The following is an 18,255-nucleotide window of genomic DNA, read 5'->3' on the forward strand; positions in this document are numbered from 1 at the left end:
CTATAACTTCATACCTAAATATTTATTTCTAGCTCTGGAGCAGAAGACACCAAAACCTGCTGAAACTCTCCACCTCCCTGGCCTTAAGGCATTGACTCAAAGTAAGCACATTTCAAACTGATTATCTTTTAAATTTGTTAGTCCTCATGTATTTCCCTCTCTGGTGAACTGAAAGACCAACCACCCAAACCAAACCTGAAACATATACCAAATAACCTCTTCCTGTCATTCTCCCTTTAACATTCAAAACGTTAACAATTTTACTTCATTAAGTATTTTTTCATAATTGTCCCTCTTCTCCATCTTGCTATTTAGGGACTTTTTAGTGCTTATAAAAATTTATAAAGAATTACAAAATTATAGAATTATAAAATTTCATAGGCTTCCCAATTAGTTACTTACCTTCCTAATAACCCCAAACACTCAACTCTAATTCTTCATGCACAGTGTTAACAGACATTTTGGTAAATTGCAAATCTGATTTCTACTACCCTGTAAAAATAAATTTACTGACAAAAACAGGAATAATTCCAAACTCTAATCATGATATGTAGGTCTTCCAGCTTTATCTCTTCCCTACTCTCTCTCCTCTTCCTCTCTCTCCATATATACATATGTACATGTGTGTATGTGTGTATATATACATACACATATATGTGTGTACATATACAAGTTCACAGAACTTATACTGATCACTGAGACCCAGTTTGTTCCAGGATTCTGAGTTACTCGTTCTGTCCCAATTTTACTTGAAATTACAATTAAAATCTTCATCTGAAAATTAGTTCCATTCTATTAACCCCAAGTATCTGAGTTCCTTATTTTATAGAAATAGAAAATGAAAAAGTACTAAGTATTCAGTACTTACAGATGCTACATTATTTGGATGGTAAAAAAAAAGACACTCAGCAAACATAGCATATTACTATGTGTCAGATACTAAAGATATGCAGATGGTACCAATCTTCAATACCATTTATTTCACTAGAAAAGATAAATATTTGAGAAAATAACCTGCAAGTGACCGAGGAGTTGTCATTATGAAGAAAACAAATTGCTAAAAGAGTACAGAAAACAAAGCAATTTATGTACCTAATCAATTGGAATAGCAGTAAGCCTCCAAACTCTTTTTGGTCATAATGACTGCCCAGTCTATGAAGGTGGAAACAATATTGTTAAGAACAATTTCTGCCACAGAAAGAAGCTCAATAGAAATTAAAAATGAAATAACTTCCCAACTTGTGGTGTGTGTGTGTGTGTGTGTGTGTGTGTGTGTGTGTGTGTGTGTGTGTGTGTGTAAAAGAGCAGCTGGTGACTGGAACAAGAAATAATTACAAAGACAGGCATACCTTACTGATGACCTTTCGTATCCTAAAATAGAGTATCATAATCTAGGAAGGAAATCTATAGAATTTAACCACATTAATAGACTAATATTTTTTAAAAGCACTTATGAACACTGTTTAGGATTAGAAACAAAACCATAAAAAACTTAACGCAGAAAGGAGAGCCCTTATCTTGAAAACAGACCTCTATCAAAGCTTACATAACAAACATCATATTTGAAAGCAAGTATAAAGTCTAAATTTGGAACCAAAAGGAAGATCTCCACACCATCACTCCAAGTCATGTTATTCATGTACTTTGGAAAGTGACTTATTTTTGAAATAACGAACTAAAAACTGGAACTATTAGTGCTTCATATACGAATAACTCTTTCAGTTACTATACCAACTGGTGATGAAGATCACCAGTTTTGCTGGTGAGGAAGATGTGGCAAGGTGGGCAAAATAATATATATTCTGAAAACATCATCTAGATCATATGACACTTGCTCCAGTTTTTATAAAAATTCTATTACAGAATTCAGAAAACATGGCCTCTGGTCACAGCTTTGTCTCTCTTACCACTCTCTGCACTTTCTGACAAGTCATTTCATTTTCCTGTGTCTGCATTTTCTCCTTTATGAAATAACTGGAAAGGCAGTACTTAACAGCTATAAGTTACTTTTCAGTTGTAACATCTGTTGTCCACATCTAGAACTGTGAAATCTAAATTCAAGAACAATGAAAAGTCACTTTGAAATTGCCACTAGATGGTGTTCTGCTCCAAGATATCAAATATGTCATGTATTGTAGTGTACAAAGCCAAAGGTGTATTTCTGGTATTTGACAGATGCCTCACTATTTTCAGCAACTGAGAAATAATGGGACACTCAAACTAGCTGTGCAACTCTTTCAGATACAGCAACAGTTTGGCATGTACATCAAAGTTAGTGAGTAGGTTAAAAAGCTGAAAGAAATCGGGATACATGAAAAATTTTACAGAAATTGTCTTTTAAGAGGTATCCTGAACATGGAGAGGAAAAGTAGAGAGTATAGGAAACAAGGTCTCAAAATCATTGGAAGAAATGAAGACATTAGTGGTATCTAAAATTAATATAAAATGACTTTTAGAATCATTTCAGCAAAATTTAAATCATCCTAATTAGTTATTCCTCATTCCTTTTGTAATAATACTAAGCCCTAAAAAAATGAACTTAGAGAACATCATGCTATCATGTCATCTAGGCTTTAAAATGTTCTGTTTTCTTTCATTTTAAAAGTTAAATAGCATATCAATTAAGTAAAAATTACAAGTATTCACAAGTCAATTATAAAAAACAAAATTAATGTAGCCATTTTAAAATTTTGACTAATATTTTCAATTCCTACAAACACTAATAAAACAATTACTCCCCCAAAACTTAAAACTTAAATATCAATAACTTTAAAACTCAAGAAAAAAAGAATACTGCCTCATAGCTTAGAGACACTAGTGAACAGACTGAAATTATCATGAAAAGTGTTTAATGAGTAACTCGTTGGTTTCCAATGAAAACACTGTAAATGATGTTGACTTTCAGCATAATCTAAAAGAACTAAAAATAGTGAAAGTGTTCAGGTGACTGAGGTACTTAAGGCCAATAATGGTTGCTGGCTTAGGATCATTAGTTACAGTGCCTTTTTTTTTCCAGAGAGGCTGACATTTCACTGATCAAAGACTGTCACCCAAGCAAATCTACTATTATTTACACGTACACAGTTCAATTGTTATTTGTCTAAGTATAAAAACCACACAAACAATTCTCCCAAAAGTTTTATAAAACTGGTTTTTGGTCTGTGGAGTGTGACTTTATGAAAACTTACTTTAGTAAAATAAAATTTTTTCTTAATAAAGTATTAGTTTTAAGATCTTGAAATCATACTCCATGAGATACCAGGTTTTGTCATTTTATTTTTAAAAGATTTTCACATGTATCATGTACCAGGGAGTGCATTCCTATCAATGTATTATTTGTCTTTACATTCTACCAATTTTATGAGATTATCACAATAGTTCTGTTACCTGGTCATACTCCAGGGCTCCTGGGTAGAGCGGCCATCCAAGGAATAATTCTGCAATCACACATCCCAGTGACCACATGTCTATGGCTTCACAAAATGGCAACCCCAATATAATCTCTGGAGCTCTGAAATTAACAAGAAAAAAATTAGGATGGTATTCCTTTAAAATTATCCAACTACATCTGATAATGTACAAAAAGTGACTAAGAGATCACCTTCTAGTTAAAATTTTTCACAGTTCAGAATTCTTTGAAGTTCATAACATATTGATTTAAGATAGAAGGACGCTATAAGTACAACACCGTGATTATATTCTCTACAGTTAAACCTTATAGTTTCTCTAATGTAACCTCTGGAAAAGGCTAAAGCACACATCTTGCTTTTGAGATGATAGAAATTAGAAATAACATAAGGAGAACCGGCAAACTACTAAATGCATGAATTATGGTATTAACAGAACTGAAAACCATACATTTAGTGGCAAGACAAAAACCAAAGTCTCAAGGGTTAAAAGTGGACCTAAACCTAATATTACTTTGGAGCCTAATAATAAATAGTCACATAATTATATCCACATCAATCATTCAAAAAGAAACATGACCAAGTTCAGTGAAATCTGTTTTAAAAGGCAGAAACACATCAACAATAGTTTAAAAGCATATAAACACTTGGAGAGCTTTGATTATTTGGAAAATGTACTCTATGAAAGATATTCCTAGAATAAAGTTGTGCTGCACATGACTTTCTGTGTAAAGATTAATGTTCTAAGAGAGCCTCCACAAATAGCTGTACTCCAAAGTAAACAAGACAATCAATACTCTAGATTTGTGGTACATTTGGACAATTATATTTTTTTTCTTAAACCACTGAGAGTAATTTGCCAAGTACCTGTACAATTTATATTTCCTTCAAGCAAGAAATTCTCCTATACAACTGTGATATAATCATCGAAATTAGTAAATAAACACTGTATTTTACTATCTAAGCCTCAAAATTCAAGGCCAATGACGTCCTTTATGGCAACAAGATGACTTGTCTTATCTCTTACTAGTCTTTTTCAATACAGAATAATTCCTCAGTCTTTATTTCTATCTCCTGGGCATTAAGTACTACATTTGTAGAATGACCCTCACTCTGAGGGTCCATAATTAGATCCAGGTCACAAGTCTCTAAGAGGAATATTACAGAAGCAATACTGTTTTTGATTATGTGCTATCAGATGACATACAATTTTGATTTATTCTCTTACTGATAGTATGTTATCTGGTAAATGTTTCCCCTATCATGTTCCTCCTTTTTCCCTTTGTAATTACTTTTGTGGGACTTCAGTTTGAGACTATGTGCACCACCCATAAATTTGCAGGATTTTTTAGGTAACAGTGGTTTACAAAATGGTACATGTTTTAGGAATATTGGTTCATACCAATATCAAAAATGTTATCACACCTAGCCCACGAAAGTGCTAATAACTCTTTACCACATTCCATTGGATCCCTCCACCCTTTTAAAATCTCATTATCTCCACGTTACCTTAACCGTAGAGTACTATTTTCTAGCTGTATCATGACATGTAAAAAGTTAGCATGCAGTATTCAAGCATTTATAATCTGTATGAAACTTCCAGAATGTGAATTCTATTAGCCAGTCTTATAATAGGCTTTAAAAATTAAATGAGGCATAAAAAAATAACATATCTATCTATAAGTAACAAATAAAGCTTAATGGTTTTTGTTTGTTTGTTTTGGTGGGGAGGGGATTACATCTTGACTGATGCTCAAATTCCTCCTCTGGGATATATGAATATACTTTTTGTAGATTTATTTTGTATAAAAATGAACTGAGCAGGGATTCTGATTTGTGACCCACTCTTAAAATAAATGTTTGCCTCTCCTCCTAAATGAAGCTCTTCAGTTCTTCGTCTACTCTGAGCACTCCCACAATGTGGCAGTGCTACAGCTATAGCAGGAAGTACCCAACATTTGTACTTTTGTAGACTAGGCAATGCACACATTAAAAATGTCTACTGAATGGACAGTATAACTAAACCTGTGGTTTACCGCTCTATAAATAATAACTCACAATTAGAAGACAAAAGTGAAAGCCACAAACTAACTCAAAAATTTAAGTCACATGGTAACAAAGGCAAACGATATCTAAAATTCAAGTTTCCTTTTTCTTTTAACATGTGTTTTTAATCAAGCTTATCTACATTCACTAAGACCAAATCCTTTCCACTTCTCTAAAATCTTGAAACACTAACATAAAATATATAATATTTTAATTTTATATTAAAATATATAAGTGGGTAGGCTAAAAAAAAATCTAAGTAGAAACAGTGAATTATGGTTGGTTTGTAGACTTGTTAGAGCACTATAAAAGAAGGTTAACATATAAGAGTATAATAATATACTGTTAACTCAGCAAAGATTGTGGCTACTAATCAACATTTTTTATTTCACTTTTTTTTTTTAAAGATTTATTTATTCATACAGAACTGGGGTACAGGCCAGAGATGCGGAGGGTGAGAGGATTCATCAGAGACAGAGTGGGGAGCAGAACAGGCAGATCGACGAAGTACACTGCTGAGGGGAGCAGCGGGCGGGTCAGGAGAGGTCTGCCACACCATGTGGTCACCTCCGGGGCAGGCGGGAATCGAACTCATGAGGAAGCAGCTTTAGATTCTCAGTGCTGTGCTTTAACCCGCTGCGCCACCAGGGAGGGCCTTATTTCACTTTTTTTAAAGTTGAAAACTTAATTACTGGCTGAAGAAACCCAGCCCTATTAGGAAAAAGAATATTTTCATATAGGTACTCAGTAAGTCTAGTTGTAAGAACAATTATATTCTTATAACAGGATAAATCCCTTGGGTTATCACTGCAGATAGTGCTAAGCTATGTATTCATATGATGATCTCACGGTCACACTATGACTACAAACGTAGTTTTTCTACACACCAATACTATATCAGACCAATGCAAACACTTGCCTGTCAAATGAGTTCATTTCTCATTACAGTTAATAAACTAGCATAACACTGACATACTTCCACTTATGAATCTAGTGATAGAAGAGCCCGGTCTGTTCTGCTCAGTCTAGGACATTGATCAAATAATTTCTGAAGTAACAAAACTGTCAATGATTCTGTCCAATAACCCAGTAACTGAGAGGTAAAGCCAATCAGGCTTCTATTGATAGTCCCTACAAGTTAATCTCCATTTGCTTCTTCTGACAATACAAAAATGCAGCACTAAAAATTATGACAAACTTAAAAAAAAAAACAAAAAATACAAATACTAAAATCAAAACAGTCTTGTCTAAAGTACAGGAGATGCAGCAGGCCTTTTGAAAGCTTCAAGATATAATTTAAATACCATACAATCAAGTCATTTAAGTAGTAAGACTCAATATTGTTTATTATAGTCACAAATTATACAACCATTACCACAGTCAATTTTAAAATATTTTTGTAAAAAGAAACTTTACTTCCACTAGCAATCACCACAAAATCCTCTGCTTCCAGGTCACCACACTCTACTTTCTGTCTCTTTTAGGTTCATATAAGTGGAATCTTACAAAGTGGTTTTTGTGACTGTCTTTCACTTGGCATAATGTTTTCAAGATTCAACCATATTGTAACATCTGCCAATACTTCATCTGCTATTACTGTTGAGAAATTCTATTGTATGGATCTAACACATTTACTTACCTACTCCTAGGGAGTGGACATTTGGATTATTTATGCTTTTTGATTATATGTGGGGGGAGGGAGGGAGTTAACCAAGAGAGGCCATATCAGCTTACCAAGTCACTTAACATAATTCAAGTGTCAAGAATATAGTCTAGTAATGAAGGTCAGAACTGAGTAGACCCAAAATAAGTATTATCTTAGTAGAATGAACAAGTACAGGGATAAAATGCCTTCGATAAAATAAAATATATACATATATCCCCAAAAGACAAAAAACAGGTATGCAGTAAAGAAACTACTGATATTTCTACCGTGTTCAATGCAACCAGCTTTATGGCTGAGCTACCCCTATGCTGCCTCCCTTTCAAACTTCCAGGGCAGTACAAGAAAATAGTAAAACCTCTTGCCCACATACTGGCAATCAACTATAAAGACATGAATCATGGTTGTAAATTCCTTTGGGTAAATTTTGTAATAACTTAATTCCAGGTTGATACTAAAAACTGGGAATCAACAGAAACCCTCTGAGGAGAGACAATGCTGGAAAGAAGCATTGACTTTAAATAATGAAAATCATCTATAGAGAGATTTTTAAACACTTAGGATAGCTAACTCACTTTTTCCCTGATAAAAGTAATTTTTTACCTTTTAAATGGGTTTTTATTGACCTTATTATATACAACAAAGATTATCTAAAGCAAGAGAATGTATAAGATGTAAAAGGATATATATACATTTCCCCAGTTTATTCACGCTCCTGCTCAACTCCCACACAACGCCCACATTAGTTAAAAATAAAGTAAAACTACAAATTCCACCCCTGTCTTAAACTCACTAATCAGTCTTTCATTACCACCATCATCCCACCAAAATAGCTCAAGATCACCATCAGTCACTCGATTGCCACATCCTCAATTCTCTTGCAGCATTTGACACCACTAATTATGCTCTCCTACTTTAAACAATACCTACATTTGACATCCAGGACATCACTTTTCCTCTACTCCACTAGCACTCCCTTCTCAAATTCCTTCCAGTTCTCTCATTTTTACAACCTTTAAATTCTTAAGTACCCCCCCAAGGCTATCTTGATATATCTGTCTTTTCTATCCACATTCACTTCTCTTAAGTGATCTCATCCAAACACATCATTATAAAATAATTCTTAAGACACCTAAATGTGTATCTCCAACCCAGATCCTCCTTAACTTTAGACTTATGCATCCAACTGGCTATTCAACATCTCTTTGTCCATGTCTACTAGGTATATCAAAGCTAATGTATTCAAAAAGAACTCCAAATTTACCCCATCAACCCACTCCTCCCCCAGCCTTTCTCATTTCATAAAATGACAGATTAGGAAAATCAAATTTGACTGTTCTCTTTCTCTCACTTCCCACATTTATCAACATTATCTCATTGACTCTGTCTTCAAAACAGATCAAGAATTTGACCACGTTTTGCTACCTTTATTGCTACAACCTTAATCCAAGTCACCACAGCCTCTCATCTATATTATTTAAGAGCTTCCTACCAGGTCTTCTTGCTTCTGTCCCAGTCCTCTATCACTCTATCATCTACTCTCAATGTAGTGGCCAAAATGTTCCATTTTATACTTGTCAGACCACATCAATCACGTTAGTGCCCCCAGCCTCCACCCACACACCCCCCCCCCATAGCTTCCCATCATAGTAAAGTCAATTTCCTACAAAGTCACACATGGTTCGGTTCATAGTTATAACTAAAATTTTCAATCATTCTCCATTTGCTTGCTCTGATCCACATACACTAGTCTCTTTGCTGTTTCTAACCAGAGTTCCCACCACCTTTATTCATATTTGAAGGAAGAAGGTTCCTGGCAGAAAAAAGAGCAGTTCTCTTACTTAGAAAGGCAGGTCCTGACGACCACCTTAAATAGAAGAGTAAACCCATATTAACTCAAGCTAACTTTCCTCCTTTATGCTACTAGAATGCACCTGTTACCAGCCAACCAGATATATCTGCATGAACACTGAACGTACACACACACACACACACACACACACACACACAAAAGATTCTGCTTACTATCCACTTGTTCATCCTCACTAAAATACAAATTCATGAGGGAGGGGATTTCTTCGCTCAGTGTTGTCATCAGCTAAATCACTGAGAACAGTGCTTTACTCATAGTAGACATTTAATCAATAATTGTTGAACTGATTGACAAACTGAAGTTAACAGCATATACTCATTTGTTCAGGACTGCAAAGAATATCTATGTAAAACACATAAACCAGAGAATGTCAATCAAAAGACTTTACATACTAACCACTTTCTAACTGGAACCATCAAAATGTTTGTGCTACATAAAACACAAATAACACTTACTGAGCTTTAATAATGGGCCAGACTTCATGAATTCAATCCCCAGCCAGGAAGGTGACCCCCATGGCTCATGATCTCTCCTGTCTCGCCTGCTGCTCCCCTCAGCAGGTATTCAATTGATCTGCCTGTTTTGCTCTCTACTTTGTCTCTAGTGAAGCCTCTTACCTCTGCACCACTGGCCTGTACCTGAGTTCTAGTATGCATAAATAAATCTTTTATAAAATAAAGAAAATATGCTAAGAACAGATTTCTGTATTGTTCTTGGCCAAGATCAAAAATTACAGTAAGCACTACTTGAGGGGAAGGAATAATACAAATGCTCCCTTAAAGAGGGCCTAATTACTATCTGTGGAGGACACCATGAACTCTTCCGCACAGCAGATGTACTTATATTAAAGGGACCTTCAAGAATCCTTCTAAATCATAATGCAACTAAAATTTATGAAAATATAAAAATAACATTTGTTGTTGGCGAGGATGTGGAGAAAAAGGAACTCTCCTGCACTGCTGGTGGGAATGCAAACTAGTACAACCACTATGGAAAACTGTTTGGAGGTTCCTCAAACTGCTAAACATGGAGCTTCCCTATGACCCAACAATCCCACTCCTTGGTATCTACCCAAAAGACACAAAAACACTGATTGAAAAAGATATCTGTACCCCCATGCTTATTGCTGCTTTGTTTACAATTGGAAAAACATGGAAGCAGCCCAAATGCCCAAAAGTAGATGACTGGATAAAAAAGATGTGGTACATATATACAATGGAATATTACTCAGCAATCAAAAAAAAGAAACACGTCTTTTGCAGCAACTTGGATCGAGCTGGAAAAGATCATGCTTAGTGAGATAAGCCAGAAAAAGAAAGAAAAATACTGGATGGTTTCACTCATAGCAGGAGTATAATGGACCAGGTGAGAAAATTACAGAAATAATGAACAACCATATACCAGAGACATTTTGCAGGGGTGGAGTGGGGAATGGGATCAAAAATGAGGTGGGGGGGTGGGGAGGGAAATGCATGGGATTATGGTGATAGCACACGGGTGACTTGGTGATGGGAAACCCGCGGGGATTACAATTGAGATGGAAAAAAAATGTACAAAAAAAAAATTTTATCGCTTAATTTGAAAAAAAAAAAAAACATTTGTACAACTGAACTTTAACAGAAAGATGACAAATTATAATAATGGAATTATTTCAAACTTATAATATTTTCAATAGTCTACTGAATGGTGCTTTTTTTTTAAAAAAAAAAAAGATTTATTTATTTATTCATACAGAACTGGGGTATAGGCCAGAGATGCGGAGGGTGAGAGAATTCATCAGGGACAGAGTGGAGAGCAGAACAGGCAGATCAATGAAGCACACTGCCGAGAGGAGCAGCAGACTGGTCAGGAGAGGTCTGCCACGCCATGTGGTCACCTCCTGGTCACCTCCGGGGCAGGAGGGAGTCGAACTCATGCGGGAGTAGCTTAAGCCTCCTAGTGCTGTGCTTTAACCCGCTGCGCCACCAGGGAGGGCCTGAATGGTGCTTTTTAAAACAACCAAGAAAACATCACTACAGGCAAACAGATTCAAAAGAGACAATTCTAGAAATATTTTTAGAAATGTTTTTCTTTTTTATGTTCTGAATGTTTTTAATATAAGAAATTTGATGCTACAAGTGATAACATCAACAAGGAAAACTAAACATTCACATATACTATTTATATGATTAACAGTAATTATTAACATGTTGAAATGTAAACAAGGCACAGACTTAAAATATTCATTCAAAAGAAAGTATTCATTCAAGTGTGGCTTTAGCCTAAAAATCTAACTTGGTCTAAAAATATCACAATTAAAAATATCCCATTTCCAAGGCCACATAAAACTTTTTAAGTACTCAGGACAATGGTCCATATCAAATACAAGTACAAGAAACAACAACAAGTACATATAAAAAGACCTATTAAACATGAAACCTGAAAGGCAGAGGATATAAAATCTCAATGATTTAGTATTCATTACCAATATGCTAACTAGAGAGTCCAGTACCAAGAAACATCAATATATCATTTGCATTACTGTGACTGATTAATAATGGTTAATATTTTGTAAAATTAGAAGTTCGAACTATATTTCATTAAGAGACAAAGCTATGGGGTTCATGTTATCAACCAAGGACAGTTATAAAATCACTCAAAATTCATGATATGTTAGAGAAAACTGAGAAAATTATTGTTTACATATATTAAAAACTACAAGATAAGGAGCTAAACTGGTAGGGGAATATGGAAAGTATTTGTGGAAAACATCAGCAATTGAGGATGAATGAGGTGGCTGAAATAGTATTAGATATAGAAAAATAAACATCTGATTATCACAGGTCATCTATATGAGAACTACATATAGTTTGTATTTGTATTGTATTTGTATTTTACAACCCTTTTAGATTTTTTCCCCTGAGATAACAAGATAAATGTTTTCCCTCTTTTCTAGGCATTAGGAGAGAAATGTTTTCTGGACTATTATAAATGCATTGTTTGAGACGACATCCATATGAATGAATAAGCATGGAGAAGAAAAGCACTGGTTTATCAAGTGATCTCTTACACAACCTGGTGGCACTCTGAAGCATAAAAGCAAATAATCACTTAACAGCTAGGCAAATATTTCAGTATTTTTTTTCCTCATTCTTTTTCCTTACAAAATTTTATGTTGTCATAATTTCAGATTTATAACAAAGCTTCAAAGCTTGAAGGACAAAGAATACTTATAGACCATAAATTCCCAAAATGTTAACATTTTCCTTCCTGTTTGTTATTCTTCCCTTTTATATATATAAGTTTTTCTTAATTGTTGATTACATTACAGACATCATATTCCTTTTCCCCTAAGAAATTGCATTCACTATGTACATCTTAAAAACAAAGAAATTCTCTTACATAGCTAAGGTGTATTAGTCAAAATTATGAAACTAATATCATACTATTGTCCAGATTTTATCAATTATCCCTGTAGTCTTTCTTCATAGAACACAAAATTTTTAGAAAATAGATAAATCCCAGATCCATCTTCCCTTAGCTTCCTTTATCTGGATGGTTCCTCAGTGTTTTTTGTGGTTTTCATGATATTGTTATTTTTTAAAGAATACAGACTAGTTATTATGAAGAATGTCTTCAGTTTGTGTTTAGTATTTCTTCACAAGAAGATTTAGGTTGCCTATTATCCACAGAACTATACTATTTTATTGTTAATTTTTTTTTTTAAGATTTATTTATTTGTGCATACAGAACTGGGATGCAGGCCAGAGGCTCAGGAGTGGTGAGAGGCTTCACCAGAGACAGAGTGGGGAGCAGAACAGGCAGATTGATGAAGTACACTGCTGAGGGGAGCAGTGGGCGGGTCAGGAGAGGTCTGCCACGCCATCAGGTCACCTCTGGGCAGGTGGGAATCGAACTCATGCGGAAGTGGCTTTAGATTCTCAGTGCTGTGCTCTAACCCGCTGCGCCACCAGTGAGGGCCTTTACTGTTAATTTTTTTAATGCACATTAGAAAACATTACCACCATCTATTTTTTTCCAAGGAATATCAATAGTTCTCAAAATAGACTGTTATGTGCTTGTATAGTCAAATAAATACAGACTTTGGAGTAACAGAACTGAATTCAAATCGTAACTCTAGCAGTCACTTAAAACTCTAGGTTTAAGAATAGGCATATTTTAGTGCCATTGTCACCTCAATTCATTTTATTTGCTAATGAGAAAATACCTGCCTTTCTATATTATTGTGACAGTAAAGCTAATTAAAAACACCTAATACCTAATTCACCTTCCTCCCCCCTAAAACAACTTGAGCATTTAGTGATTTTTGCCAGTCACTGGGTCAAGTGGTAGTGCTAATAAAAACTAGGATTTAACCTGTAAGCCTTCTAAAGAAAATATGCCTTCTACAAACAATCTTATTAATATTAATGTATGTTTTATCTTTTCCACTAAGAACATAAGATCTTTGAGATGAGGAGATGCCTCTCACCTGGTTCAGATTTCACATGATCTCTCCCATACAACGCATTTTTACAAATTCTTCAAAGATATATTCAATGAACACAAAATATCCAACTTGATACGTTTCCCACATTCCATTGAAAATATTTTAAATTGAATTCTCAGATATTTGATAACCTATAAAATGGCCAATTACATAAAGCAACTTCTGCACCTAAACCAATGGAATCTCAGGCAATGACTACAAAGAAAAGAAATACCCACACAATATGTTTTCCCCCACATAACTAACCCTGCTAGAACCACTCTAACAAATAACCATTCTAAAGAATTACCAGGAGGGCCCTCCCTGGTGGTGCAAGAGTTAAAGCACAGCACCAAGAAGCCAGCTAAAGACCCACTTAAGTGTGAGTTCAATCTGTGGCCAGGGGGTGACCCACGGGGTGGCAGACTTCTACTGACTGCCCGCTGCTCCCCTCAGCAGTGTACTACAGTTAATCTGTCTGTTCTGCTCCCCATTCCATCTCTGGTGAATCCTCTTATCTGTAACCCAATTCTGTATATATAAATTTTTAAAAAAAGAAAAAAAACTTAAAAAAAAGATTTACCAGGAACAGTTAAGATGCTTTCAAATAAATTAGGCTGCATTTTACCTAACAAAAGAAAATGAAAGGATATTAGGTAGTTGATATTAGACTAAGAGTCCTAGCAAAAACACCAGAAACAGAAAGAGACATAAATAGCTGGGCAGGAGCCTTTGGTGAATAATGATGTGTGAATGTAGTTTTCTTAATTTTAACAAACTTTCACTGTTGCACAAGGTCATCAACAGTGGAGGTGGGTGGTCAGATGATGCAGAAGGGTGAATAGAAGAACTCTTGTGCCTTCTGTTCAATTTTGCTGTGAATCTAAAACAGCCCTAAGAAATAAAACCTACTTAAAAAAAAAAACTTTAAAAAAGTAAATCAAGCATTAAAAATTTTAAAAAGCTGTTTAAAGCTGCTCATCAGAGGATGAGACAGAACTTGGAGGACTAAAATCCTAGAGCAATGAGAAAACACTTTGTTAAAAGTTATTAATTGATTACAGTTTCCTGAGGTAGCCACCAACTGACAGAGAGGCCTAGAGACTGGACAGAAAGCAGTGGCCTAGAGCCTTCAATTGTCCTACTGGGCAGGAAAAACAGTAACTGAAATTTAGAACCTGCCAAGGAAAAGGGGACTGGGCAGATTCCCAAGATGTTTCAACTGAGACCACAAAGGCTTCTATCCTAGGGACAAGAGCAAAGTGAAATAGACCAGCCTCACTTGGAATAACATGATCTACCTACACTCTAGCTGGCTTCCAGAATAAAAGATAACAGTCTCTAGAGGAAGATGCTATCATCCAGAGTATAGCACTATCCAACAGAACTTTCTACAATGATGGAAATGATCTCTTATCACTACTGGCCATAAGTAGCTATTGAATACTTGAGTTGTAGCTAATGTGACTGAGGAAACGAATTTTTTAATTTGTTTAATTTTTAATTAAATTTAAATTCAAATAATCATAAGTGATTAGTGACCCCATGCTGAACAGCTTTGGTCAACAATTTTTCATGCCAAAAGTCCAGTGCTTAAAAAAAAACAAGCAAGCACAGGAAAAAATGTTAACACCTGACAGGAAATGTAATCAAATACCAAGAAACAAAAGTAGGGGGGAAATCAACAGAAGCAACTCTATAGTTATCCAGTTATTGAAATTATGACAGGGACATTAAGAAAAAAAATTCAAGAAAAATGGGTGAAATAATAGAAAATTCCACCAGAAAATTGGGATCTACTATTTAAAAAAACTAATTGATTACCCCACTTCAAGGATATTTAATTTTTTTTTAAAGATTTATTTATTTGTGCATACAGAATTGGGGTACAGGCCACAGGTGCAGGGGCGGCTCAAGAATTCACTAGAGACAGAGTGAGGAGCAGAACAGGCAGACTTCGAAGTACACTGCTGAGGGGAGCAGTGGGCGGGTCAGGAGAGGTCTGCCACGCCATGTGGTCACCTCCGGGCCATGTGGTAACCTCCGGGGCAGGTGGGGGTCGAACTCATGCGGAAGTGTCTTTAGCTTCTTAGTGTGGCGCTTTAACCCACTGCCCACCAGGGAGGGCCAAGGATATTTAATTTGATACTAATAAAAGCAAGAAAAGTTTATAGGAAAACACATCAAAAAATCTTTTTCTCTTACTATAATAAAAAGAAAGGTTTGTATATGCATGCCATAATAATAGTAACTTTAATTTTTCATTTTATGAAAATTATTAGTCATAATGGTATTTATGTTAATGGCCTATGCCACATATTATGGAATTAAAATTCTGGATGAGGCCTTCCCTGGTGGTGCAGCGGGTTAAAGCACAGCACTAAGAAGCTTCAGCCACTTCTGTATGAGTTTGATCCCCGCCTGGCTCAGAGGAGATCCACGTGGTGTGGCAGACGTCTCCTGGCCGACAGCTGCTCCCCTCAGCAGTGTACTTCGTGGAACTGCCTGTTCTGTCCCTGGTGAATCCTCTCACCCTCCACATCTCTGGCCTGTACCCCAGTTCTGTATGAATAAATAAATAAATCTTAAAAAAAAAATTCCGGATGAATGGCTGATTCAGGATTGAAGAAGTTTAAGGTGAGAGCAACGAATACTTGCACTATAAAATTAATAGCAATTGGACCCTCCCTGGTGAGGCAGCTGGTTAAAGCACAGCACTAAGAAGCTAAAGCCACTTCAGCATGAGTTCGATCCCCGCCCCAAAGGTGACCCACATGGTGGGGCAGACCTCTCCTGACCCGCCCACTGCTACCCTCAGCAGTGTAATTCATCAATGGGCCTGTTCTGCTCCCCACTCTGTCTCTGGTTAATTCTCTCACTGGCCCTGCACCTCTGGCTTGTACCCCAGCTCTGTATGCATAAATAAATAAATCTTTAAAAAAAATTACTATCAATAGGGCTCTCCCTGGTGGCACAACGGGTTGTAGCACAGCACTATGAAGCTAACAGCAACCACTACAGTATGAGTTCCATCCCCCCCCCAAGGAGGTGACCTACATGGAGTGGCAGACCTCTCTTTACCCGTCCATTGCTCCCCTCAGCAGTGTATTTCAGTACATCTGCCCGTTCTGTTCCCCACTCTGTCTCTGGTTAATCCTCTCACCCCCTGCACCTCTGGCATGTGCCCCAGTTCTGTATGCATAAAAATAAATAAATCTTTTTTTTTAATTACTGGCAATAAAAAGAAATGATCTACTAATAGATCCAAGCAAAACAGCAGTCTGGAAAAGACAAGTGGGAGACAGGGACTGAATGGGAAGGTACATAAGGAACTTTTAATGTTTTATATCTTGATAGGAGTCTGGGTTGCAGAGATGTATGCATTTTTCAAAGCTCAGTGAATGGAATGCATTTCATGATATGTAATTATAATGCATTTCATTATATGTAAAATGTACTACCAAAAAAGAACCATAAAAAGGATATAAATGGTTCAGCAAAAATAAAATACAACTATATTTTAAACTATATAAAAGACATGTACTAAATAATTCCATATATTCATCTAAGACAATATTCACATTTAAAGAAAAAAAAACAATATACAGATGGAAGAAGGCGTTCTCCAAAGGGTTTCACATTGAGACTATATATTTTTAAAGACCTCTAGTGTGCAAGATAAGCAAACCAAAGGTAGGTAAAAGAAAACTCACTAAATCGAATATCCAAACACAATAAACTTGACTTGGATACTAGTTATGTGGCTTAGTCCACCTAATTTACCAAGCTTAACTTATGCATCTGTGAAATACCAGAAAATATATATACTGACCTCTGCTCCTGGCACAGAACTACTAAAACCTCTGTAATTTCGAAAGTGGTAAGAGCACCATCACTTTGTTCTACTGAGATAACTTGTGGAAGGTATAAAATGGGGGTTGGGTGCTCAGAAAGATCAAGTCATGACTAGAAGCTTGACCTTTCAGCAGCACACACATTCTCCAGAGAGGAGTTGAAAATGGAATGAGTAATTGATTGTACATAAGGAAGCCTCTGTAAAAATCCTATAGCATGGGTTCAAAGAGCTTCCAGGTAGGCAAACACATCCACCCAATTCCAAACAGAGGAGTTACTTACTGTACTCAGGAGATTTTCGCATTCACAGCATCTCTTGTAGTTGTTCATCTATCTTCCATCATATTCTTTAGTAATATAATAAATATAAATTTCCCTGAATCTAGTAAATCTATCAAACTCGAACCTGGGTGAGGGGATAAAGGGTGGAAACCTCTGAACTGCAGCCAAACTGAACAGAAGTTCTGAGTAACGTGGATGCCTACAACTTGCAATGGCATTTGGAGAAGTTTGGAAACAGTCTTGTGGAATTGAATCTTTCACCTATGTGATCTGACTCTATATCCAGATTGATAGTGTTAGAATTGAGTTAAACTCAAAAAGAATTGCTTGCTTGAGCCTCCCTGGTGGTGCAAAGTGTTAAGATGCAGCTACCCACTGCAGGACAAGTTCAGTCCCCAGCCAGGGAGGTGACCCACAAGGCACAGCAGACCTCTCCTGACCCGCACACTGCTTCCCTCAGCAGTGTATTTCAGTAGATCTGCCTGTTCTGCTCCCCACAGTCTCTGGTTAATCTTTTCACACGCACAATCACTCCAGGCTCTCTGGCCTATACCCCAGCTCTTATATGTATAAATAAATCTGAAAGAAAGAAAGAAAGAAAGAAAGAAAGAAAGAAAGAAAGAAAGAAAGAAAGAAAGAAAGAAAGAAAGAAAGAAAGAAA

General features: G+C 36.0%; 1 protein-coding gene across 3 annotated transcripts in view; it reads right to left on the minus strand.

The window, feature by feature from the left end:
* Positions 1–18,255, minus strand: part of HIPK3 (homeodomain interacting protein kinase 3) — a 66,896-nt gene that overhangs the window by 17,311 nt on the left and 31,330 nt on the right. For all 3 annotated transcript variants that reach the window (XM_004682939.1, XM_012725584.1, XM_004682940.1), the window contains exon 3: positions 3,388–3,511. In XM_004682939.1, coding sequence (XP_004682996.1) covers positions 3,388–3,511 — 124 coding nt within the window. The remainder of the gene's footprint in view (positions 1–3,387; positions 3,512–18,255) is intronic.

This window comes from Condylura cristata, unplaced genomic scaffold (assembly GCF_000260355.1).
Source record: "Condylura cristata isolate star-nosed mole 26May11 unplaced genomic scaffold, ConCri1.0 scaffold00015, whole genome shotgun sequence".
Classification (NCBI taxonomy): domain Eukaryota; kingdom Metazoa; phylum Chordata; class Mammalia; order Eulipotyphla; family Talpidae; genus Condylura; species Condylura cristata.